Source organism: Cannabis sativa, chromosome X (genome assembly GCF_029168945.1).
Source record: "Cannabis sativa cultivar Pink pepper isolate KNU-18-1 chromosome X, ASM2916894v1, whole genome shotgun sequence".
Lineage (NCBI taxonomy): Eukaryota > Viridiplantae > Streptophyta > Magnoliopsida > Rosales > Cannabaceae > Cannabis > Cannabis sativa.
Genome location: NC_083610.1, coordinates 80,333,106 through 80,356,832, shown reverse-complemented (window position 1 = coordinate 80,356,832; position 23,727 = coordinate 80,333,106). Strand labels below are relative to the sequence as shown.

The 23,727-nt window shown below is 31.8% G+C and overlaps 5 protein-coding genes across 10 annotated transcripts; 2 read left to right on the top strand and 3 right to left on the bottom strand.

Annotated features, from left to right (window-relative positions):
* Window positions 1–3,689, bottom strand: LOC115703109 (uncharacterized). Its single transcript, XM_030630607.2, has 5 exons — window positions 3,195–3,689; window positions 2,955–3,020; window positions 888–1,713; window positions 617–798; window positions 1–522 (listed from the first exon to the last, which is right to left on the bottom strand). Exons 3-5 carry the CDS (start codon window positions 1,675–1,677, stop codon window positions 301–303), a joined length of 1,194 nt encoding a protein of 397 aa, XP_030486467.1. The 5' UTR covers window positions 1,678–1,713; window positions 2,955–3,020; window positions 3,195–3,689; the 3' UTR covers window positions 1–300.
* A 1,308-nt stretch (window positions 3,690–4,997) lies between these two features.
* On the top strand, window positions 4,998–8,234 carry LOC115696337 (uncharacterized). 6 transcript variants are annotated; one of them, XR_009685303.1, is made up of 4 exons: window positions 4,998–6,352; window positions 6,449–6,518; window positions 7,284–7,364; window positions 7,494–8,234. XR_009685303.1 is itself a non-coding variant. In XM_061106963.1 (3 exons), the coding sequence occupies exons 1-3, from the start codon at window positions 6,083–6,085 to the stop codon at window positions 7,286–7,288; spliced, it is 345 nt and encodes a 114-aa protein (XP_060962946.1). In that variant the 5' UTR covers window positions 4,998–6,082; the 3' UTR covers window positions 7,289–8,234. The 6 variants fall into 6 exon arrangements, 3 of the variants coding, with proteins under 3 accessions (XP_060962946.1, XP_060962945.1, XP_060962944.1); XR_009685301.1 differs by having other exon boundaries at window positions 6,449–7,364; XR_009685302.1 differs by having other exon boundaries at window positions 6,449–7,825; window positions 7,931–8,234.
* A 1,297-nt stretch (window positions 8,235–9,531) lies between these two features.
* On the bottom strand, window positions 9,532–10,548 carry LOC115696339 (uncharacterized). The gene is made up of 2 exons (XM_030623246.2): window positions 10,130–10,548; window positions 9,532–9,960 (listed from the first exon to the last, which is right to left on the bottom strand). Exons 1-2 carry the CDS (start codon window positions 10,493–10,495, stop codon window positions 9,532–9,534), a joined length of 795 nt encoding a protein of 264 aa, XP_030479106.2. The 5' UTR covers window positions 10,496–10,548.
* Window positions 10,549–10,680: 132 nt separating this feature from the next.
* On the bottom strand, window positions 10,681–13,293 carry LOC115709378 (uncharacterized). Its single transcript, XM_061106319.1, has 4 exons — window positions 12,679–13,293; window positions 11,438–12,189; window positions 11,261–11,323; window positions 10,681–11,206 (listed from the first exon to the last, which is right to left on the bottom strand). The coding sequence occupies exons 2-4, from the start codon at window positions 12,184–12,186 to the stop codon at window positions 10,681–10,683; spliced, it is 1,338 nt and encodes a 445-aa protein (XP_060962302.1). The 5' UTR covers window positions 12,187–12,189; window positions 12,679–13,293.
* Window positions 13,294–20,270: 6,977 nt separating this feature from the next.
* LOC115696349 (G-type lectin S-receptor-like serine/threonine-protein kinase At1g61430) lies at window positions 20,271–21,996 on the top strand. Its single transcript, XM_030623254.2, has 3 exons — window positions 20,271–21,006; window positions 21,101–21,251; window positions 21,347–21,996. Exons 1-3 carry the CDS (start codon window positions 20,747–20,749, stop codon window positions 21,635–21,637), a joined length of 702 nt encoding a protein of 233 aa, XP_030479114.2. The 5' UTR covers window positions 20,271–20,746; the 3' UTR covers window positions 21,638–21,996.
* Window positions 21,997–23,727: the final 1,731 nt, after the last annotated feature.

Here is a 23,727-nt window from a genome sequence, read left to right as displayed (position 1 = left end):
TGAAAAGAAGCTCAAATTTTATTAATGAACTAAAGGTGTTTATATACACCAAGCATTACAACAGAACCAAAACAAATACAACAGAATAATAACAAACAAAGCAAAGGAAAATAACAGAACTGTAACTAACCAACTGTCAAAACAGTTAGTTAGTTAACAAATCTAAACATTAAAAGTCATAACTTTAATAGATTATAGGCTAAACTATATACAAGCAATGTCTGTTGCCTTGGCAGTAGCAGTATTAACACTGTAAATTAAGAGTGGTTTGATGAAGCACCAACTGTATCAATATTTCTATTAATACTTGATTTTAATCCTTTGGCCAACAATTGAATCGTCTTTTTTTCTTTTTCCCGATTGTTCTTGTAGGCTGTAGAGTTCAAGCTTCTGTTCTAATTCAATACAGCGCTGACCCAGTTGGTAGAATTTGACTTTTGGGAACACAGATTCGAGATTGCAATCTTGAATGCAATTCTTCACTGCTTTCAATATAGCTATCTCTTTGTTAGCAGCTTTAATCTGCATACATACAAAGAAAAAGAACAGAGATAAGAGAATGAGAAACTATGATTAAGTTGCAGTGTTTGAGAGGTTTGGTTTACTATAACATTACCTTGTCTTTATTTGATCTCTTTCCTCTACAAACAATGGAGGTTTGATTCTCAGAATTCTTGATGTAATCAAGCAGTAGTGACACAGGTGAAAACTTGTTAGTTAGTTTCAGCTGACAAATGAGCTTAACAGCATGAATAACTTCCTCTATTTCGATGAGGTTTTGAATACTTACTTCAACATCTGAAGAGACCAACAAACAATGACAATTAGATTATTTGTTAAGTTTGGCAAATACTCAAAAACTAGTACAAACTAGAGAAATTTATTACCTGGTAGTGGTCCTTTACTCCTTGTTTCTTGTTGTTGTTCAATCTTTACAACAACACCAACCATTTTGTTTTTTTCAGCCAACCATGCTGATTTTTCAAGCTCAAACTGTTGCAGCCTTCGTTGAAATTCATCAACTTTTATCTCAAACTCCAACTCTTTTTGTTGGTGTTGATCTATATTTTTTTGGGCTTCAGCAACAAACTTTCTAGCAGAAGAAGCACTCTTTTCTTTCAACTGTGCCTCTTTAAGGATATCTTGGACATGTTTCTCCATCAGTTCAAGCTCCTTCAATCTGGACTCCATTTCTTCTTCCTGCAATTGTATAATGCTTTCCAATTCCACCTTTTTCTTCTCCAAAGCAACCATTGTTTTCTTGAGTGAGGCAAGATTGTTCTCTTTGAATGCTTTAACATACTCAAGTTCCTTCTTTTCCGATTCCAATTGACAAGAGCATTCCTTCACAGAATTCTGAATCGCCTCGAGTCTTTGCTCCTCTAGTTTTGTTTTACTAGCAACAACATTGAACTCCTCTTCTTTTAAACTAAGTTCCTTCAAGCAATTATGAATAGATGCTTCCACCTTTTTCAATTGGCTTTCTTTCAGCTCAGAAATTCTTCCATACTCTATCTTAAACTTCAGTTCTTGATCTTTCATACGCTTTTCCTCAGTGAGGATTTCTTTCTCACGCTCTACAAGCTCGTTAAAGATGGATTGTAGGTCCTCAAGTGTCTTTCCTATATCACCCCGTTGCTGCTCAAAGGATCTCAAAGATTGTGTTAACTTCTCCATTTGCAAGACCAAGAGGCTGAGAAAATATTCCTACAACTACAATAGCACACAAAATAAAGAAAGAGAAATCTCGATAGATAGATATAGCTTAGCTTGAACAACTCTTGTTGTGCCATTTCAATACAGTCTAAAATGGATATTGAAGTCTCTAAACTTACAAAAAAGCATCAAATCATGCATACACAACACAAGCAAAGGAAGGTGATCATTCATGACAAACAAAAATGAACTAAAACAAGTTGTCACTGATAAGAACCAGATTCTGATATGAAACCCAGTTACAAGAACAGTAGCAGAAATACAGTAGAACAGCAAGAATTAAGTTGTAGTGAAAGAGAGATAGGGATCTAACACTCACTGTCTCACAACCTCCATTCTACTATAATTCCTCACATAAGTGAGATTTTTGCATGTAGATATTGTTACATGGTGAAATTTGGTTTTTCATTATTTATGCAACTTATTTTGAGTTCTACAAGGAGAAGACATATCAATACCAGCTGTAAACATGTATAGCTTAAGAAAGAAGATGGATTGATGATATGAATAGTTCAGTTATAGAAGATAAGAAGACTAAACTCAAACCATATGCCAATGTGTGTATACATATAGGAATCATGACAAAATTATGAAGAATAAAGCAGCATACTTTAAACTAAATGTGATGAATCTTACAAACTTATTAGTGCACACAACAAGAAGCAGCTTGAAGATAGCAACCTTTCCCCTCTTTCTGCCCAATTTAAAACAGAGACGCATGAAATAAACCCACATCCACAAGAAAAACAATGAACTAAAAAATGTTCTCACTGCCTCCACATGGTCCATTCAGGTATTATAATTCCTCACATAAGTGAGTATATTTGCATCAAGATATTGTTTCATGGTGAAAGAAAAAGGACAACTTATTCAAAGTATTTACCATGAAACAATGCAAGTAAGTCACCCTCAAGTATCTAAGAACTAAAGCAACCAAAAAAGTAAACAGAACTAAACCTTCCAAATAATACTACTACAAGTCTACAATCACTAAACACATACTTCTTTCTTCTTCTTCTTCTTCTTCTTCTTCTTCTGGGTTCTCAGAGTATAAGACAAGAAGACTGAGCTAATCAAACAAGGAGAGGAGTAGTTATGGGTTCTTTCCCTAAACCTTTCTAAATCAATGCAAGAAAAAGGAAAAGAAAAAGGTTTAAACTTTAAAGGCACTCTAAATTGAGACATATTAGACAAAATCATAATGATTACACAAGCAAAAGGAAGATGATCATACATACCTTGTAGTACTATTTATCTCTTTGATCTCTTTTACTTCAGGCTAGAAATTATGATCACCAAAGCACCTAACATTCCAAGTATATCAAATCAGAGAGATATATATATATATATATATAGAGAGAGAGAGAGAGAGAGAGAGAGAGAGAGAGAGAGAGAGAGAGAGAGAGAGAGAGAGAGAGAGAGAGAGAGAGAGAGAAGGGAAAAAAAAGGTTTAAACTTTAAAAGAATTAAAACATTACCTTTCAAAGCACACTATAAACTAAACTTGGATTGGAGGGTTGGAGATGTTTTCTCCTTTGATATTTTTTCTTCAGGTGTGTGAAGAAGATGAGAGAAATGTGGGTTTTTGTATACTAGGGAAATGAAGGAGAAGAGAGGGTATAGAGTAGTAGTAAAGAATAAATAAATGGGTTTGTTATGAAAGAAAAAAAAGTAGAGCAAAATGCATGTGATTATGATGTGTATCTTCTAATTGGGTTCTTTTATTTGGTATGACAGAGACTTATTCTTTGTACCTTAAAAATCAAAACTTTCAGACACTACACACTACACTAGCAGTCCTCTCTCCAAGAAAACCAATTACTTAATAGAGAGACAATTAAGTATATAAAACAAAAGGATGCAGCTGTAGTTGCCAAACTTAGCCCACAAACACCCTCATGCAGACCACACCTCCACTTTATCTATTTCAAGAAATAACACAGTTTCATGCAGAGCTTCTTCTGCGCTTTCTTTGCTTTTTTTTTTTTTTTTTGGTTTGCTTTAGCAGCTTAGCTATTGTTGGCTTTGTATGAATAAGTATTAAGTAGTAAATTGTATTTATTTTTGTGTGTAATAGAAGAACAAATTTCATATTTTAAAACAATACAGTTATATTTATTGTGAGTTGTCTACATATTACAAATTTTAACATTATTTAATGTCTGTTTTTATTGAAAATATGAGTGGGCGTTTAATATATATATTGACACGTGTTAACTTATTCTGTTTTAATAGGATTTAACGAACTGGTAATGATGAAATAATAAATGTAATATTAAATATTTAATCTGCTAGAAAAAAATATATGTTATACAAGTATATGCAATCTAAAATATTAATTATTTATATGCAAATACCCTCGGTTATATATTAGGTATTTAGTGATAGAAGTAACGAAAATATTATTTAAAGTATTTAATCTATAAAAAATATATATAATTGTATGAAATAAAAAAAATATAAAATATATATATTGCAAATATTCTTATATTTAAAAATCAAAACTTTCAACACTAAGCCCTCTCTCCTCTCCTTTTTTGATAATTAATAACATAAATGCAAAAGAGAATTGAAATGGCTACTAATTAAAAGATAAGTGATCATAATACAGAGTTAATTATGTATAAATTAATGGGAAATTTACACCCACTACTGATTTTTTCCATTTTATTTCATTTATACTGTGCCACGCTGGAAACAACATTTATACTGTTTTTTTTTTTTTGGCAGTTTACTGCCTTGAAACTTTAGCCGTGTAAGGGGCTGGTCATTGCCACTTGTCACGATAGGGTTTTGCCACGTTTATTTTTTTTTTAAAAAAATTATTTTTAATTGTTTGATTTGACGGTTATGTGTTCTGATCAAAAAGGTATTGTATTTTTGTATTTTTCTTTTATTTTTTTTTATTATTTTCGAATATAAAATTTGTAATTGTAAATCTCTCTCCCCTCAACTGTTCATCTTCTTCCCCATTTTCAGTTTTCTTATACGGTTGTAGTAGTGGGTGGTTTTTTTATTTTAAAAAATTTCAAATCCCATCCCACTTTCTTAAACTTCCCTCTCATTTTCCCTCCCATTTTTATTATTTTTGTCTATAAATACCTTCATAGTTCTTGATAATGGCCGTTACTCGTTCATCACCATCTCCGGCTAAAGTTACAAAACCCACAAAACAATCGCAGAAAACCAGACCCAAATCAAAAATGGGTAAAAAAAATCTGAAAGAGAACCCTCCTAGCCCCACTTCCCCTTCTGTTAAAAGAAAAACCATTCTTTGGACCTTCGAAGAACACTCGAGGAAAAAGACCTCGAACTGTTGTTGAAAATTCAGACTCAGATTTTGAGTTGGATTCTGAATTTCTTAAGTCGCCTGTTTCTGTTAAGGTATTTTACTATTTATCTGTTGTTGTTTTTGAGGTTTTTTGTTTTTTTTGTTAAATTCGATTTTTGAAGTTCATATATCTGGGTATTTGTTTGTTTTTGTCTCTGTATTTGTAATTGTTTTATATATCTTGTTTGATTTATTTATGTGTTTTTGTTAATTTTTTATTTGTTGTTTTGTTGGTGTTGTTTTGTTTTATTTTAGGGCAAGGGTAAATCCCCTGTAAAGGTGTTGTCATCATCAGGTGTTTCTGAAGAAATTCTTGTTAATAGGATTGTTGAGGTTTGTCATGTTATGCATTCTGTTCTATGTTTTTTTATTGTGTTTTTGTTGTTGTTATTTTCGTAGTGTTTTATGGTATTTTATCAGTGTTTTTATTGTTCTGTTTTTTAGGATTGGGAATGCAAGTACACCCGATCTCAATTCTATCATTCTAGAGTAGTAACATCTGGGTATTACTCTGTACTTGGTGACATTAAGAGAATTCTAACTGAAAGCCAATTGGAAATTTTTTCAAAATCTGTGTTTGGTTATTTTCTTCGAATTCCGGAGTACATAATTCATTACCAATTGCTTCATTGTTTGCTGTTGAGGGAGGTTCAGCAGCCTAATGGGTTGGAGTTTTGGGTTTGTGTCCAAGGGAAATACCTTAGGTTTAGTATCGAAGAGTTTGCGTTGGTCACAGGGTTAGATTGTCATGTTGATTCTGATTTTTATCAGTTTAAGCAAGATGATAATGAATTGGTCAAACATTGTTTTAAGGGGTACAAAAAAATTACCAAGGGTGCTATTCAGACTGCTTTTATTGCTGACAATCTTAAGGATAACGACGATCTTGCAGTCAAGTTGGCTGTATTGTATTTTGTGCAGTGTTATTTGTTAGGTGGTCCCCCGGGTAAAGTTGTTTCGTCTGAGGAAATAGATGTTGTCGATAGTGGTCGATATAATGAATTTGGTTGGGGCAAGCATTGTTTTGATATCACTATGCATTCTTTGAAGGGTAAGATAGATTCTGGTTATAAGAGGGTAGTTCGTAGTGACGAGGATGGTGGGTATTACAGGTTATTGGGTTTTCCTTTGGCTATTCAATTCTGGTTTTTCGAGTGTTGCCCGTATGTTATTGGGAAACTGTCGTTGTACTCAAATGTTGGCATTCCAAGGATTTTGAATTGGCCTAAATTACCCAAGGACAAGGAGGGTATGGTGAAAATGGATGTCATGAACACCCTCATTTTCGATCGGTCTTTGAAAGAGGTAATCCTGTTGTTTTTTACACTATTTCCACTGTTGTTTTAATGTTGTTTTTGTGTACATTATTTATACTTTATGTTTTGATTGTTGTTGTTTCAGTTAAAATTAAGAAACATCACTCCAACTTCCGTTGAGAGATTGAGTTTGAGCCTCACTGATTTTTTCTCTGGTGAGACTACTCCCGAGGCTGTAAAATTCAAAATTAAAGGTGGTTCCAAGCCTGCAGGTCAACCTGGCTTCATGGGTGCTTCTTCATCATCTGCTCATGAGAATGTCTCCCGAGTTGAGTTTGAGGAATTTAAAAAGTGTTTATCTGTTGTTGTCAGCCAGCAAGGGATACTTATGAAATCTGTTGTTGAGATGAACAAGAAGCTGGACATTCTTATTGAGGTGTTTTTTTTATTGTCATTACTTTTTCTGTTATTTTTTTAGTAGTGTTTTTATGTTTTTTTATAAAGTAAATTAATTTTTTTAATTTTTTTTTGTTCTCAGTCATCCCAAGGTGGTCTTACTCACAATGGATCTCAGTCTGAAGATGCTCTTCGTACTTCAGAAAATGAGGATGATGAAGATTCCACTTCGGAGGAAGACGAGGATGATAAATTCGACGATGACAAAGGAGATGATCATCATGACGATGAAACTGATGATGATGATGATGATCTGGGTGGAGATGGTGTTGGTGCTGGTCAGGATGAGGCTCACACGTGCGATGTTCGTAACGATGAGGGTGTTGTTGTCCCCGAGGTTGTTTCAAGGGATGATGATACCGGCAAGGTGGATGATGCCAAGAATTCTGACCCTGTGGAACCTCTTGCAGAGATCAAACAGGTGTATTTCTTGTTTGGACATCATTTTTTTTGTGCTTTTTTGTGTGGATTTCTGTGTTTTGTGTTTGTTTTAATAGTTTTTTACTGTTTTTTTTTGTTGTCAGCCTGAACAGTCTCAAGGTGGGGAGGAGAACATTGATGTTGATGCAACAATTGCATCTGCTGTTAAAGCTGTGGAGAATTTGGTTTGTGTTTTTGTTTTTGTTCCTTTGTAATTTGTATTTATATGGTATTCTATTGTTGTTTTTATGGTGTTTTGATTGTACTATTTGAAATTTAAAAAAACTCTTTTTTTTTTCCTTTTTCTTTTTTAGATTGGTTCCTCAACTCATGCCCCTGCTTCTGTTGAGACTTATGAGAAGACTGATCTTGAAATGGTTGTTTTTCAAGAGACTCCTATTTTACGTCCTCAAAAGAGGGATCGGAAGAAAGGAGCTGTTTTGAAATCCCCATTCATTGAGCTTGCTTCTGGTGCATCTAAATCAGGTTCATCCTCAGTTTCTCCTGATGATTCTGTGTATAAGGTTGTTAAATATGTGCGTGGTTTGTGCCCGTTGGACAACAAGATTGGTGAACCTGTCGATCCGCAATTGGAAGCTGAGTTTGTCAAGTGGGTTGATACAGGTCTTAGAAAGCATAAATCTAAGTAAGTATTTTTGTAGGTGTTCACAGTTATATATCTCTTATCGTTTTCCATTTATTTTTTATTTTTTTATTTGTGTTTTGATATTTTTTTATTTGTTTTTTTTAGCACAACAACTAATGTGTATTGTAAGGGTAAGGACACAATATTTCCGCCATTTCGTTTTGGTGTTGAGGACATCAGCAACAAGATGTGGTTTCACAACCTTGCCTACCCTAATTGTTTCCTTACCAATTCTGTAAGTTTTTTTTTATTTATTATTATTATTATTTTACATATTGTTTTTTTTTTATTTATTTTTTAATGTTTTTAAGTGTTGTTCTGTTAGTTTTTTATAAGTTTGAATGTTTTTTTACTTATTTTTTTTTTGTTCAGCACATTGACATCATTTTCTATTATCTTCGTAAGAAAATAATGTACTCGGTAAAATGAAAATCAAAGTCACCACAACTGATTGCCTCTTTTGTTCTAGCATAACAACTTTGTATGAGAAGTTTGTTGAGAAAAACAACGATATATCGGTGTTGTCTCTTTCTCACAATGTGGCCCAGTACATTCAAGGTGGTAAGATATTATGTGCCACTCCTTGGCATTTGGTTGATCATGTTGTTATGCCTATCAATGTAAAATTACAGGATCATTAGATTTGTGGTCGTCTTAACATAGCTGAGCGGCGGATATATCTGTACAATTCATTGCGTTCTGGGAGGTATATGACAGCTGCCAAAGAGGCTTGCAAGCCTTTCTCTGTTATTTTACCATATTACTTCTCTATGTTAGACTTCAAAGGCCTTCGCAACGAAGCTAAGTTTAGCACTATGGAACAGTTCCCTATTGTTGCTGTTGATGGTTTACCCGAGCAGGTCACAGCGTAAGTTTTATGTTTAGTGTTCAATGTTTTTCACTGGTTGTTTGTATTTTTATTTTTTTTGTTATGTGACTTTGTTTTTTATCAGTGTTCTCATAGTGTCTATTTTTGTGTTTTCTTGTTGTTTTTTTTCCAGTGATTGTGGTGTTTTTGTAGCATCATTTGCTGAGTATTTCATTGATGGCAAACCCATCCCATCCTCTGATTTTGATGTGGAAATTCACCGCGATCGTTTGGCTGTGTTATTTTATCAATATGGCATGAAGAAGCAAACTGAGAACATTGAAAGTGAATCTGAGGCCCCTCCCAGCCTTCCCAAGAAGTGATTTATTTTTTCAATCAGACTGTCATTGTTCTTATAGTTTTTTAATGTTGTTTTTATGTTTTTTATGTTGTTTTTCGTAAACAAACATTGGTGTTCTGTTATGTTTCCTTACGTTTTGTGTGGACAATATGTAATCTTTTATTTTTGTATGTTTTTTCTTATTATTCTTATGTACAAACAAGTTGGTATGTTAAAGTTGTTAGTTTTTTCATTTCACATCCCTTCTTTTTTTGTTTTTTTTTCTTATAGTTTCTCTGTTTTTTTGAATACAAATATTCACTTCAGTATTAAAAACACAAACTGTTTCAATAACAAACTTCATATATATATTCAATTTAGTATCCAACATCTTTTAATATTCAATCTAAAGTATCAACAATTCCCAATGTAATCAATGTTTTTCAAATAAAAACTGTATTCCCTTTGTATTTCAGAAATTTAAATTCCTCAATATCTCATTCTCAAAACGTATGTGTAGTTTTCTTTTATTTTTCCACTGTTGTTCTGTTGTTGTTTTTATTCCCTTCTACGTCTTCTGCTGCATGTTCTTTTGTTATGCCCCAGTTCACCACATTTGCTGCACTTGTTGTGTTGATCCTTTTCCCATCCAGCCTTCCTTCTCAATGTTTTTGGTCTTCCTGATTTTACTCTTTCATGTGGAGGCAAGACTATAATATTCTTCACTTCTTCCGGTACCTCCCACTCACTTTGGTGTCCTATTGGGTAACCGTCCTGAATAAGTTGCCGGCCAATTTTTTTTTGTGTAGTAATCGAACGGTAGGTGTACGGGTCCATGTTCATCTCCCTCATCACGGCCCTTTGCTTGCCGCATGGCATTTCATCTATTTGGAACCTGTTGCACGTGCATGTTCTTTTTTCTAGGTCTACTTCCCACGATTCTTTCATTCTTGTTACCTCAAACAAGTAATCTGTTGTTGCTTTAACCTGTTTTAAATTTTATTAAAAAAAAAAAAAACAAACATAGCTGTAATTCCTACAACAACAATACAAAACTATTAAAACAATACTACAACAACACCTTTTACTTACTGTTTGTTTTTTTTTTTTTACAAAAAAAAAAGAAAAAAAAAAAGAAGCATAATTAATATTTTACCTCCAGATTCAATGAGTATGTGTAATTTTTTAACAGTATGTCTTCTCCAGTTGGTGATAGCTTAGTGAAGGTGTTGTGTGCTTTTGTCCTATTAGTATGCGTCCATTGTTGCACCAATGCTCTCAAGCATTCTAGCAGCGTTGTAATTGGTAGCTCCCTTGCTGCCAAATTTGCAGCGTTCAGTGATTCTGATATGTTTGAGGTCATTGTAGAATACCTCTTGTTTTGGCTATGAATTCTTGACCACTTTTCATACCCGATTTTTTTTAGGTAAGGTCTTATGCGTTTGTCCAATCCATCCAATTCAGCCATGTGGAACTCGAATTGCTTTTCTGTGTAGGCTTTGACTGCTCCAAAGAATGGCATATTGTATTTGGCAGCATGTTGTTTGAAGCTTGTTTTAAGGTTGCTCAAAATGTGGTAACCGCGGTAATTGTGTGCAATTTACGGATAGATTTCTCTCATTTGCTTTGATGAGGCTTTCATTTAAATACCGAAATTAGGCATTGGTGTTCCCGTACCCCATACGCTTCTTTAAATTTTTTGAAGAATCATTTCCAAGATTGGTCATTCTCAGAATCTGCAACACAAAACGCTAGTGGAAAAATATGACCTGCTGCATCTTGTGTGCATGCGCACAACAAAGTTCCCCCATAAGCTGCTTTGAGGAACGTTCCGTCCACAACAACTATCGGTCTGCATGCTCCCCACCCTTTTATGGATGCATCCAACGCCATGAAAACAAAGAGCAAGTTGTTGTCTTCTGCCGTTTTCAGATCGACAAACGATCCAGGGTTTGTTTTTTCCACCATGTGTAAGAAACTCGGTATTAGGCTGTACGAGTCACTAGCATTACCTCTCAAGTCGTTTACTGCATGTTCCTTACTTCTCCAAGCTTTCATATAGTTCATTTTGATGCCATATCTGTATTTCAACTCCCCTTTTATGTCCATCGCTGTTGCCTTGGTCTTTATGTTCAAGAACTTCGGTTTTATGCATTCCCCTATCAGTTTCGATGTTGCTTGCCTTTGGTCTTCATGCCTAATATTTATGGGGCATGTGTGCATATTTGAGAACCTATTGAAACAAAAAAAACAACAAAAACAACATTAAAAAACTATTAAAACAAACCTGTTGCAGATACCAGACATGTGTATTTCGGTACAAATTGTGGAAACAGGGCATTTGTTAAGGCTGACAACAAAAACAACATTAAAAAACTATTAAAAACCAACCTCCTGATTATGAATGTGTTTGTTGGGCCATTTCTCGATGCTCTTAGTGACCAATTGCAGCTTTCGTAAACACATTTCGAATTTGTACTCTTGAGAGCGGGACTTCCACACTTTGTCTTGAAAGTTGTTTTTGATTGCGTAGTAGCTGAGGACATTTTTTAGAGTTTCTTTGTCTTTGTATGCCTGTCCTTTTTCCACTTCGGGGTGTTGCTTGTCTGTTATTAACTTTGCATTGTTGATGTTGATTTCTGGATCCAGTTTTTTACTGGTGTTTTCAAGTTGTTCTACCATTTCTTCAGCAACCAGATTTGCATAGTCAATTATGTCGAATTTGTCCTCCTCATCTTCTATTGTTTCTGACTTTTCCCCTTCTTCTGTTTGTTGTCCCGTTGTGTATGATTCTGTTGTTGTTATGTTGTTTTCAAGCGTTGTTGTGTTGTTTTCGATCATTGCCACATTATATTCATACGGTGTTGTTGTGGATATCGAATTTGGTGTTGCAGCAGGTGTTGTGTTGTTGTTTTGCTGGTTGACACATAGTGGATATGTAGTGAAATCTGTTTCCTTCATTTTCAATTCCAAGTAAAAGTAGAGGCTTCGATCGTTGCATATTTTGATCGGTGGTATTCCTTCTTTAGCTTGGTACTGTATTTGTAGTGTTGTGCTGGTGTTTTCGCAACCCAATGAAGTAAGCAGTATTTGCAGTAGCTCTTCGTACTTGCATTTTGTTGGTATGAATTCTCCACTAGCCACATAGTTCACATAATTGTGATCTTCATTCCATTGTCCATTGCTCTTGATGAGTACTGGTAGACGTTCCATTACCTGTCATTCCAGGGTCTTATTTAATGTTAAAACAATAGTACAACAACAATAAAATAATAGCAAAACAACAAAAAAAAAAATTAACAAAAAAAAAAAACAACAACGACGATAAAACAACACAAAAACAACCAAACAGAAATACCCATTAAATTTTTTGTTAGTTTTTATTATTATATTTGTCTGATACATATATGTAGGAATGTTTTTGTATTACTAACCGCAAAACAACATTAGAACAACCCTAATTTTGTGTTTGAATAATTGTACTAATTTATCAAATTTTTTTTCGAAATCATTTTGTGTTACAAACGTCAAATTAACAATAGAACAACCCTCATTTATCTTTTTGCATCATAAATTAAAGAATATCACATTTGTGTTTTCGTTTTTTTTTTTAAAACTTCAGATCTAAATCTTGTTTTTTTTTATTTTTTATTTTTTTTTGGTTTCTTAAGAATTAAATTATTTTTTGGGTTTTGTTGTGTTTACCTCTGTTATTTTGGGGGGACAGTTTTCTGTACGTCTTGTTCTTCAATTCTGATTCCTTTACAAAAAAACTCTTCGCCGGATTTAATGGTTTTTTCTTAGTGATTTCCGTCTCCGGCGACTCCCCACACACGAAGCAGGTTGTTTCCCGTGTGTTTTATTGTTCACAGTATAAATGAAATGTTGTTGGGCTTGGGCAGTACAAAAGTAATGAAATTGGGCTGGGGCAGTAAAAATGTTGTTTTTGCCGTGTCCCAATATAATTGTAAAGTTTTGGTCCAAAAACAGTATTTTTGTAAAATTCCCTAAATTTACACTATATAGTATATAAAACAAAAGAGAATCTCTAAAAGGTATTATTAGTGTTCAGTATTTTTTTTTTGTGTTATATTGTTATTAGTATAATTAAGTGTTAGGTCTCATATAATTTAAGAAAATAATTTTTAGAGAATATCGTTAACTAATTATAGAGCGTCACCTATAAAAAATGCTGAGCAATATTGATGCCCAATAAAAAACCTCAAAACAAAATGATGTAGCTGTAGCCAAATCAAGTTTTCCACTTTATCCATTTCAAGAACTAATCAACGTGCTTCTATCTTTTTTTTCTTTTCTTTTTTTTTTCCTTAGCTATTGTTGAATTATTATTATTATTATTATTATTATTATTTGGAACTCATGTCTTTGTATTTTTAAGTAGTAAATTGTATTTATTTTTTATGTATATTGTAAACAAATTTTATAATTAAAAAAATACATTTGTATTTTATTACGAGTTGTCTATATAAAATTTTATTTTAAAATAAAATTATTTTTTTTAATATAAAAAATGAATTATTTATTTATTTATTAAAATAGTAATTAATTACCATGGTTGTAAATAAATGCTAACCATATAAGATTGAGGTTATTATAGATAAATGTAAATGGTACTATAAGTACTCAGGGCTGTTTATCCGATCCAATCCGTACTTTTTTGGTCAAACAACATCCAATCCGCACTAAGTGCGGATTTCATTTTTTGGATCAAATCCAATCCGCACAATAGCTCAAATCCAATCCAATCCGCACAAGTGCGAATTGGATCGGTTACTTTGGATTGGTTACTTTTTAATATTAAATTATTTAATATTTATGAAAAAATATTTTTTTTCTTCACATAACTAGCAATAAAATAAAACAAACTATACTTATTTTATGTCTCCAACAACACATTAAATAAATAAAATAACAAATAACAAATTCAAAGAAGAAAAAAAAATTGTATATATAAAAAAATATTTAATTTTATTTTAAATTGTATGTTGAAAAAAATATATAAGAATAGAATATACATTTTATCTATTAAATTTTCCAATATAATTGTATTATATGTATTAGACTTTTAAATTACTGTTTTCTTTACATTAAAATATTATTTGTATATATAATTTTTTAATTTTGTTATAAATATGTGTGGATTGGATTGGATCGGTTACTTTTACATGTCAATCAACATCCAATCTGCACAAGTGCGGATTTTGAATTTTACAATCCAATCCAATCCGCACAAGTGCGGATATCCGCACTTTGCGGATTGGATTGGATTGGATCGGTTATTTTATGAACACCCCTAATAAGTACTCAAAGTTTTGAATTTATAAACGGTATAAATTTAATGATTTTTGTATGGCATAAGTATTCAATGTCAGTAAAACTGTAATTTTTGTCTAGTTTTATCAGTATAAAGTTCATTAGTGTCTTTTTTTTTTTTTTGAATAAAGAGTTCATTGGTGTCTTAAACAAGACACATATAAAGCCTAGATTTTAAATCATTGAATCTAGACGAAAATATTTAATATCAATTACTTCTAAATGTTCTTTAAATAAATTTAAAATAAAATTTGTATTGACGAAAATTATAATTTTATTAATATTGAGTATTTAGCTATTAAAAAAATAATTGAGTTTATGTTACAAACTCAAAACTTTAATTACTGCAATAAACTCTATATAATTAATTAATGTCAGTGATATTAATTATTTGGAAAGGAAAACAAAATAATTAAACTCTATCCTACCAAAAGGGCACGCTGGTAAAAGTACCTAAATTGATAATGGTAATTTTTATGGGTCATCTTTTTCTTGCACCATGACCAAGTATCATTTGTTAAAATTACTCATTTCATTATTATTGTTGTAGACTAAAGAGACACATGTTATTTATGCAAAGGAATACACAGCATATACATGTACTACTATATAGTATTGTAATTTCATGCGTGTCATGTTCGCTCAACTCATATTTATGGTGTGTTTGGAAGTAATTGTGTAATTACTATGTACTGTAATTACTAAGCTGGTAATTACACAGTTTTTACACTATATTTTAAAATACAAGGTGTATTTAAATATAAGGTGGTAACTACATATAAATTTCTAATATTTTGTTCGGCAAAATAGTTAATAATTACATGGAAAAATAATATTTTTTTAGTATCTAATGTTTAATATGGAAAGTTTTTAGTAATTACACAGTGTAATTACATTCAATTCTCATGGGGGGCCATGAGAATTAGAGAATGTAATTGGAACCCCTCAATTACTTCCAATTACACAGTTACAGTGTAATTACATGGTCAGGCAAACATGCCAAATTGTGTAATTACCTCCAATTACACACAAATCCAATTACATTGTGGCTTTCCAAACGCAACCTTATTTGTGCATTTTTAAAAACATGTTGTGTTGTGTTGTGTTATAGAAATATGAGTCATGTCGTGCTAATATTTGTAAAGGATAGGTTCGGTATTTTCGTGTCGTATTTTCCTCGTGTTGATTCGTATTTTTAAAACAGGCCTGTCCATTTTCATATCCAGGCTTAAATTCGTTAAGTTTTTTACAATTACATGTATATTTTATTTATAGTTAAATTTATATAACTTTTTAACAATATTTTACAAATAATTATATAAAAAAATTATTAGCATTATTAGAATTTAAATATTTACTTATAAATACTTAAATTTTTATATCACACCCTATAAATAAATTAATATATAACTTTAATTTTTCATGTTTTAATAGTTTTGATTATATAATTATAATATTAATTTTTTTTTATTATTTTAATTTATTTGTAATTGATAAATTTATATTTATTATTATAATTATTATTATTATTAAATTATAAGATATTTTAATATGTCGTGTCTAATAGCCAAACATTTGATTTCGACATAAGCAGTGGTATTTATTAGAATTATTAAGTTAAAGTTATTTGTATAATTATTTAAAGATTTACGTATATAATTAAAAATCTCTCTTATTATTTTGCAATAACTGCTTGACTCATTTTTCTCCTTTATAAAAAAAATAAAAAAAATAAAAAAATTAGAGTTTCAGTTTGTCCCAACTTAACATTATGTGAATTTTCTACTTCGTTACAATCTCCTACATCTATGTCACAAACTTATTTCTCTATTCAACTAGCTACAGTTAGATTTCTCCTTAGTTTTTAATAATTTCTTTGCTATTTTCCTATTGTTATGCTTATTTGTGAAAAATAATTAATAATTTCAATTAGTTGGTAATCTACTTTGATAATTTTTTTTACAATCTTTAGATTGATGAAGATGATTTCAACGAGGAGCAAAAATAATTAACAATCATTAATTTTATAGTTGTTATTACATTTTTTACTTAATTTTTTATTTTTTAAAAGAAAAAAACTAAATAACTTGAACCAATCTTAGACTGACACACGAATTTGGCACTTAAAAGTGTTAAAAAATAAGATTGAGCGTAAAATTACCTTTAATTGGAGGTCATTCATACTATTTTTATTAATTAAGGTGATCTGTGTAATAACTTTAAATTATAAGGAGTTTTGTTGGTGTTATTTCAATTATTTAAGTTAGAAAAAATAATTGCTAAAAGATCTTTACTTATTAACAAATTGCATAAAATTAATTAATAATTATTAGTCATTTAATTTTAAATATAATTAATTTTAATTAAGATTCATAAAAAAAAAATAAAGTATCAAGTTACAAGTTATTTATTATTTATTTTTATTTTTAAATTAATCACAACCCCATTCAACAATAATCTAATAATTAAAAATAAATGTAACCATGATAGTTATATATTTGATGTAACTATTGATACCTCCCCCTATTTTATATACCTTTTTTGTTATTTTGAAAGCTAATTAGTTATCGTTTAATATAATATAATCTAATTAACTAAATTATAAAATGAATGTTAATTAAAATTTAAAAAAATTATAAAACAATAACTAATTACTATATTAGTAACTAAATGATTTTTGTTATTTGTGTTTTTGAAAGAGGGACATGTGGCATTCCCAATTCAAGATTAATCATCTAAGGCCTGGTCAAAAGCCCTACCAAGAAGACAAGCTCAGTGTGTACGGAAGGATGGGTGCAAACCCATTCGAGCCCCAGGGTATATACCTCTGAGACCGAATTTATCCGGATTCGAAAGGGCATCCTACCCTTACAAGAAAGAGCAACAAATACCCTTCAGATGAGCATTTTGGATACATCCGAAGGGCATTCGAAGAGGCACCCCGGGAACCTAGTACATGATGATGTGGCAGCCCTCTAACACCAAATCCTACCAAATTAGGGGATTGTCCTATGCGTCAGATCCTAAGAGTGTGCGCAACACCAAAAGGAAACTTCCCTTTTATCTGACAGCCATGATTCTAACACTATTGTACACAGAAGCGGAGCATGCAAGCCATCTTTCAAATATCACGTGGTACCCAAGCGTACAAACCACCTCTACCCCACGGGTCGGGCCTCGATCCATGGGCCCAATATCAACGTATTATATGTATTTACCCCATTAGTGGCTCGATTTATATGCAAACCCTAACGGGTCAAGAATATACCCGAACTCAAATCCTAGCATATAAATACTACATTATACCTCATGCAAAGGGTTAGAAATACATTGTGTAAACACTACAGCAAAAAGTTAGGGTTCATGGGCTTTTAAGAACTCCATTGTAATACATCAAGGTGACTTAGCCAAATACGATTGACTCGTGGACTAGGGTTCATTAATACCCGAACCACGTAAAAATCTCTATTTTTACTTTTATTTTATTTTATTTAATCTTTCAACTCTTATTATAATCGGTTTCTGAAAATCTCGGTAAACAGTTTCTTTTCTAGAAATAGTGAGAAAACATATGATTTTCACATCTTGAAATGTTCACAATGATATTTTTTTTTAGGATCAACCGAGTAACGATGTGAACAGAAATTATTTTAAAAATTAAAGAAAAGAGAGAGAAAGATGAAGAGAGAAAAGAATATATATATATATATATAGAGAGAGAGAGAGAGAGAGAGAAGAGGGTCATGTTAGTTACTAAAACTGTAAGAGAATGAAGGAAAAACGTTATTAAATTAGATGGGGCAACATTATTTTTAAAATTAGATATATAAAGTGTGGCTATATAACTGAAATTTTTGGTTTATGAGAAATTCATGGGTGATTTTTTATTTTTATTTAATAAAATAATAAAATATTATTTATATATAATACAATAACAATAAAACAAATCCTATTAATATTTGAACTGATATTTAGCATATTTCAACTCTATATATAATCACAACTATAACTCTAGAAATTAAAAATATATATATAAAATAAAGGGATAATTGCGGCAAAAGTCTCCAAAAACTTGAGGTTGATGCCGATTAGTCCTCAACCTCAAAAATTGGCGGTGAAAATACCTAAGGTCCCAATTTTTGTTTGTCCGTTGGTCCTTTTTCTAACGGATCCGTTAAACCCAAATAAAGTGCCACGTGTCAATTTGTTATTTGTCCAAATAATAATTTTAATTAAAAAAATTTAAAATAAAATAAAAAACTAAAAAATATATTTTAAAATTATAAATTTATTTTATTTTATTTTATTTTTAATTTTATATATTTTTTTTCTTATTCATCTTGTTCATGAACCCAACCAACATAAAGTTCGACTGATTGACTTCCTGAAATTTTCAAATCAACTCCAAATCACAAATTAAAGAAATCTGCATTCAGAAACTTAAAAAAGGAAACAAAAAAAAAAAAACCAAAAACCATCTTTAACATCACCAAACAAATACAAATTAATGAACAAAATAAAAAAAAAACTCATAAAATAAAAATACCCAGAAAATAATAAGCAAAAAAAACCAGAAAATAATAACAACAAAATTCCAAACACTATTCCTTCCTGAGAAATTCCAAATTCAAATTGAATTTGAAGCTCCTTAAAGAAGTCCGAAATAAAATATGAATGGCAAATAAATAATCTTCATGACTATGAATACCCACGGAGACGGAGCCTCCCTTTGCCCAGCCAGTGGAGCCATCTCTAGCCATGGATCTTCGAAACCAACATCCCCACAAAGATCCCGAACCAACGAAACTCCCAAGCCTCGCCTCCCTCTCTCGTTCTCTCTCTCAAGCCATCCTCTCTGTGTCTATCTCTTTCTTTTTTCCAGATTTGCAGAAGTTCTTAGACTTGTTAACCCAGATTTGTAAAGAAGAATAGAGGGAATGAGGTTGAAGAAGAAGAAGCTCTATGTGTTTTTTGCAGCAAATGTTCCTTGATAGACACTGAAAATTATGTATACATACCTGGATACCATCAGGTAAGTTCATTGGAGAAATCATCAGAACTGCGTCCTGGCTAAAGTTAATCTCTATTCTCCAACGTTTGGGAGCAACCTACAGAGAGAGAAGCAAGTTTGATATCTTTCAATGACAAAACCAGAAAATGATAAGATTATAGTAAGTTCAGTTTTGCTTTAAACTACATAACGCAATCAATTTATATCACAAAACTTATTTATTAATCAAATAAAATCCCACACTTAAAGAACAACTTCACCATACAAGAAAATTAAGAGGAAAATAGATTTATAGAAAAATGGGTTTGTAACTATATGACCTCAACAACACAACCCACTATGATATCTCCAACCTCCGGCTTGTACCGGGACCGTAAAGCACGAACGTATACCAGCTTATTGACTCGCTCCACAATACCGCAAAGTGTCGCAACGACCTCACCATTGAGTTCTGAGGTTCCGTGTCCCTTGGATCAGACAAAAATAGGGTTAGCCAGATATACTTTTACAGATAAAAACCCAGTTTCAGATTATAAAGGTTATGAGAGAAAGGTACTTGAGTACACCATCTTCGTAGTTAACAGGAATGGAATCTGCGACTGTGACGGAAGCATTAGAATTGGACTTGGAAGAAAGAGACTCAAGTTTATCGAGAGCTCTTTGTAAACGAACCTTCTGGGTTTGATTCAATGGAAGCTCTGTTCCTCTCATTTCTCACAGTATGAAGAGAGAGAAGAAAACCCTAAACTAAACCCCTAAACTAAACTAAAAAAACACAACGTGACGAAAAGTGATGCTCCTTTAGAGTTGGGCGGAGAATCGTGTGAGAGAGAGGATTCACAGAGAGGGAAGAAATTTTAGGGGTTTGGGATTTCTAAGGGTGGGGATCTCGATTATGGACTTAGCTTGAGCTAAGGATGGCCGGAGATGGTGGCACGTTCTGGGTAGAAGGTTTGCTTTGTCTCCATTTAGGGAAGAAGACGAATGAGAAACTGAAGAAAAACATAAATCAATACCAATGGTTTTGTGTATTTTTTTTTAATTATTATTATTTATTTTAGTTTATGTTTTTATTTGTTTTAAATTAGTTTTTAATAAAAGAAAATATTGGAATTTTTTAATAATTTTTAATCAAAGTTATGAGGTGGACCAATAATACTTCAACACGTGCCAAATTTGACAGTAACTAACGGACTAGTTAAGTTAGGGACCAACGGACAAATAAAAATTGGGACCTTAGGTATTTTCACCGCCAATTTTTGAGGTTGAGGACTAATCGGCATCAACCTCAAGTGTTTGGGGACTTTTGCCGCAATTATCCCTAAAATAAATTGAACCTTAAACCGCATATACAATAAGTTTTTTTTTTTTATAAGTCGCATATACAATTAGTTTGTTGAGAGAGATCAGGAAAAGAACGAATTATATATGGAATTTTTTTTACCATTAATTCCAAGAGGTAGAGAACAGCTAAATTGGGATGCACGGATGAACATTATACTTGGAATTGCCAGAGGTCTTTTATTTCTCCATCGTGACTCATCTTTAAGAGTAATACATAGAGATTTAAAGGCCAGCAACATTCTTTTGGATGAGAAGATGAATCCAAAAATATCAGATTTCGGTTTGGCTCGTATTTTCCAGGAAACAGTACATATGGCAAACACTCAAAGAGTTGTTGGAACTTTGTAAGGATCTTAATCTACTTATGCATGTGTTTACTTTGGTATGATGAGTTATGACTAACAAACGCTAATGGTTCAAAGTTGCAATTAAGTACAGAGGCTACATGTCTCCTGAATATGCCATGAGCGGAGTCTTCTCAGAAAAATCAGATGTTTTTAGCTTTGGTGTCTTGATCATAGAGATAGTGAGCGGCAAGAAGAACTCTAACTTCCATTATTATGAGCAGAACCTCAACCTTGTTGCTTATGTGAGTTCTCGTTGAATTAATTAATGCATATACATTTATTTCTATATAATTAATTTATGTTTTGATTTCATTACGAATCATATGAATTCATTCAGGCATGGCAATTATGGAGTGAGGGTAAAGGAGTGGAGTTTGTAGATGAAGCAATGGGTGGCTCATATGTTGCATTAGAAGCAATAAGATGCATACATGTTGGGCTGTTATGCGTACAAGATCACACCACAGATAGACCAAGCATGGCAGATGTAATTTTCATGCTCAGCAATGAAACAAATCGTCCTCAACCCATTCGACCAATATTTACTTATCATAACTCTCCCAAATTGCAAAAGGGTACTACAAGCTCTGTCAATGATCCCAAGATCTCAATGATAGAAGGGCCTTAAAACTAAGGGTTCGTTTGATGACAATTTTTTAATTAATTTTCTATTTTTTTAATTAAAAAAGTAAAAATATTTTCTAAAAACATATTCTATAGAACTGTTTTCACTTTTTAATTTTTTAATTGAGAATCAAAATTTAAAAAAATATATATTTTTGAAATTTTTTTAAACAATTTTTATTAATTAATATTTTGGACTTCGATTTTAACCTAGACCTTGGGACCTAGATTCGAACCACTGCTCTTCTGATCCTAGACTCAGACTTGAATCTAACTTAAATAAATTTAAAAAATAAAAAATAACAGAATATATTTTTGTTTTCTATTTTTAAAATTAAAAAACAAAAGTAGTTATAGAAAATATTTTCGTGTACTGGTGTCCAATTAATGGATTATACTGCAGAGGTGTAGTTGTCTTTCATAAGTAAATTTTTTTAATTAAATTAATTATGCACACCATGTCTAATCATCTTAAATGAAAATAAATAACTATTTGCAGGAACATTGCCGCTTTGTCGACACTACCATATTCGATTTATACACAAAAAAATGGACTATCCAGTTATCTGCAGACTCGGTTAGAATGAAAAGTGCAAAATAAAAAATTATACTATTGTCTCTGTCGAAGCAAATGTTATCTTCAATTATCAACAATTTAGAGATTAATTTTTAATTTTCTTTTTATCTTACACACATTGTGTTTCTTTTTAATTTTTAATTTTCTTTTTTATTCATGGGTCACTTTTCATTTATGTAACGTCCCCGCTTCAAGCCTCCATTGGGCCCTTACACCCACGGACTAATGGCTCTTATACACGGGTACGCCACACTCTGGCTGCTTCCTGGATCGATGACTGACCCTACAGACCAACACGAGTGTTTTCAGCGTGCTTTGTCCTCACTCACACGCATCCTGGGAAAACTTCCCAGGAGGTTACCCATCCTTGAAATTGCTCCAAGCCAAGCACGCTTAACTGTGGAGTTCTTTCAAGATGGGCTACCGAAAAACAAGATGCACCTTGTTGATATAGGTAGTACCAATCAATCCATTTAAGCTCTCTTTAACTGTGTAGTCCCATACCTACACAGTCTCAGAATCATCCCACTAGACCTTCCCCAGGCGATGTGGGATTGCACAGCTTACTCGGTATTTCCCCTTACGGATCACGAGACTACTGACTGTCACAATTTATATATAATAAAATAAATCAAATAAATCCCATTAAATCCAAAAAAAAAAAAAATACGATTGGGTTTTTGCTGTTGTACATCTACGATTAGGTTTTCTTTAATTATTTATTATATTCCTTTTCCTATTACAAATTGGACATTCCCATGGGATCACACATAATATTCCAATCCGCACTTCTCTTTTTTCTTCTTCACAACTTAATAACAAAATATATAAGTAATAATAATAATAAAAAAGAAGCGTGACTTTTATCAAAGTTCACAAAACCAAGCATCAATGGCGAAAAAAACCCAACAAAGTTTACAGCTAATAAATGATTCTAAGTGCTCGGCATATGCATTAGTTTCCAGGAGCAAAATTTTTTAAAGTTACGTAATAATTTACATATATGTTGCAAACACAATATACAAAAAATAAAGAAGAATATGGAAGAAAGAAGAGACCATTATTCACATCTAGAAAGGCAGTGGAGATAATAATAGAAACTTTTCATTTTTTTATCAATTTTTTTTCTTTTTGAGTAAAGATAAATATGAAATTTTAATCGTATATAGTTTTATTTTAATAAAATATAGTATTTTAAAATAATTTAATAGTATTTTGTTATAGAATACTATCACTTTTTGGTAAACATGGTTTTCACTTTTTGTCGACACTACCATATTCAATTTATCAACGAAAAAATGGACAATCCAGATATATGCGGACCCGGCTAGAATGAAAAGTGCAAAATACAAAAATTACACTATTGTCTCTATCAAAGCAAATGAAGATTGAAATCCACCAATGACTATCATTAGTTTTCTTATCTACAATTTTTAGACAAATGCTATCTTCAATTATCAATAATTTAGAGATTGATTTTTAATTTCCTTTTTATCTTACACTCATTTAAGTAATGT

What these genes read in the sequence shown, in the direction of transcription:
- LOC115703109 (XM_030630607.2), bottom strand. Translation starts at nt 1,677, where the DNA reads ATGGAGAAGTTAACACAATCTTTGAGATCCTTTGAGCAGCAACGGGGT. An exon ending in GAGTAAAGGACCACTACCAG is followed by an intron (nt 799 to 887) that starts GTAATAAATTTC and finishes TGGTCTCTTCAG; the next exon opens with ATGTTGAAGTAAGTATTCAA. An exon ending in AGAGATCAAATAAAGACAAG is followed by an intron (nt 523 to 616) that starts GTAATGTTATAG and finishes GTATGTATGCAG; the next exon opens with ATTAAAGCTGCTAACAAAGA.
- LOC115696337 (XM_061106961.1), top strand. Translation starts at nt 6,083, where the DNA reads ATGCATTCTTTGAAGGGTAAGATAGATTCTGGTTATAAGAGGGTAGTT. An exon ending in TCGATCGGTCTTTGAAAGAG is followed by an intron (nt 6,353 to 6,448) that starts GTAATCCTGTTG and finishes TTGTTGTTTCAG; the next exon opens with TTAAAATTAAGAAACATCAC.
- LOC115696339 (XM_030623246.2), bottom strand. Translation starts at nt 10,495, where the DNA reads ATGCCATTCTTTGGAGCAGTCAAAGCCTACACAGAAAAGCAATTCGAG. An exon ending in CATACTCATTGAATCTGGAG is followed by an intron (nt 9,961 to 10,129) that starts GTAAAATATTAA and finishes AATTTAAAACAG; the next exon opens with GTTAAAGCAACAACAGATTA.
- LOC115709378 (XM_061106319.1), bottom strand. Translation starts at nt 12,186, where the DNA reads ATGGAACGTCTACCAGTACTCATCAAGAGCAATGGACAATGGAATGAA. An exon ending in CAAGAGTACAAATTCGAAAT is followed by an intron (nt 11,324 to 11,437) that starts GTGTTTACGAAA and finishes TTTTGTTGTCAG; the next exon opens with CCTTAACAAATGCCCTGTTT. An exon ending in ATGTCTGGTATCTGCAACAG is followed by an intron (nt 11,207 to 11,260) that starts GTTTGTTTTAAT and finishes TTGTTTCAATAG; the next exon opens with GTTCTCAAATATGCACACAT.
- LOC115696349 (XM_030623254.2), top strand. Translation starts at nt 20,747, where the DNA reads ATGGAATTTTTTTTACCATTAATTCCAAGAGGTAGAGAACAGCTAAAT. An exon ending in CAAAGAGTTGTTGGAACTTT is followed by an intron (nt 21,007 to 21,100) that starts GTAAGGATCTTA and finishes AATTAAGTACAG; the next exon opens with AGGCTACATGTCTCCTGAAT. An exon ending in ACCTCAACCTTGTTGCTTAT is followed by an intron (nt 21,252 to 21,346) that starts GTGAGTTCTCGT and finishes GAATTCATTCAG; the next exon opens with GCATGGCAATTATGGAGTGA.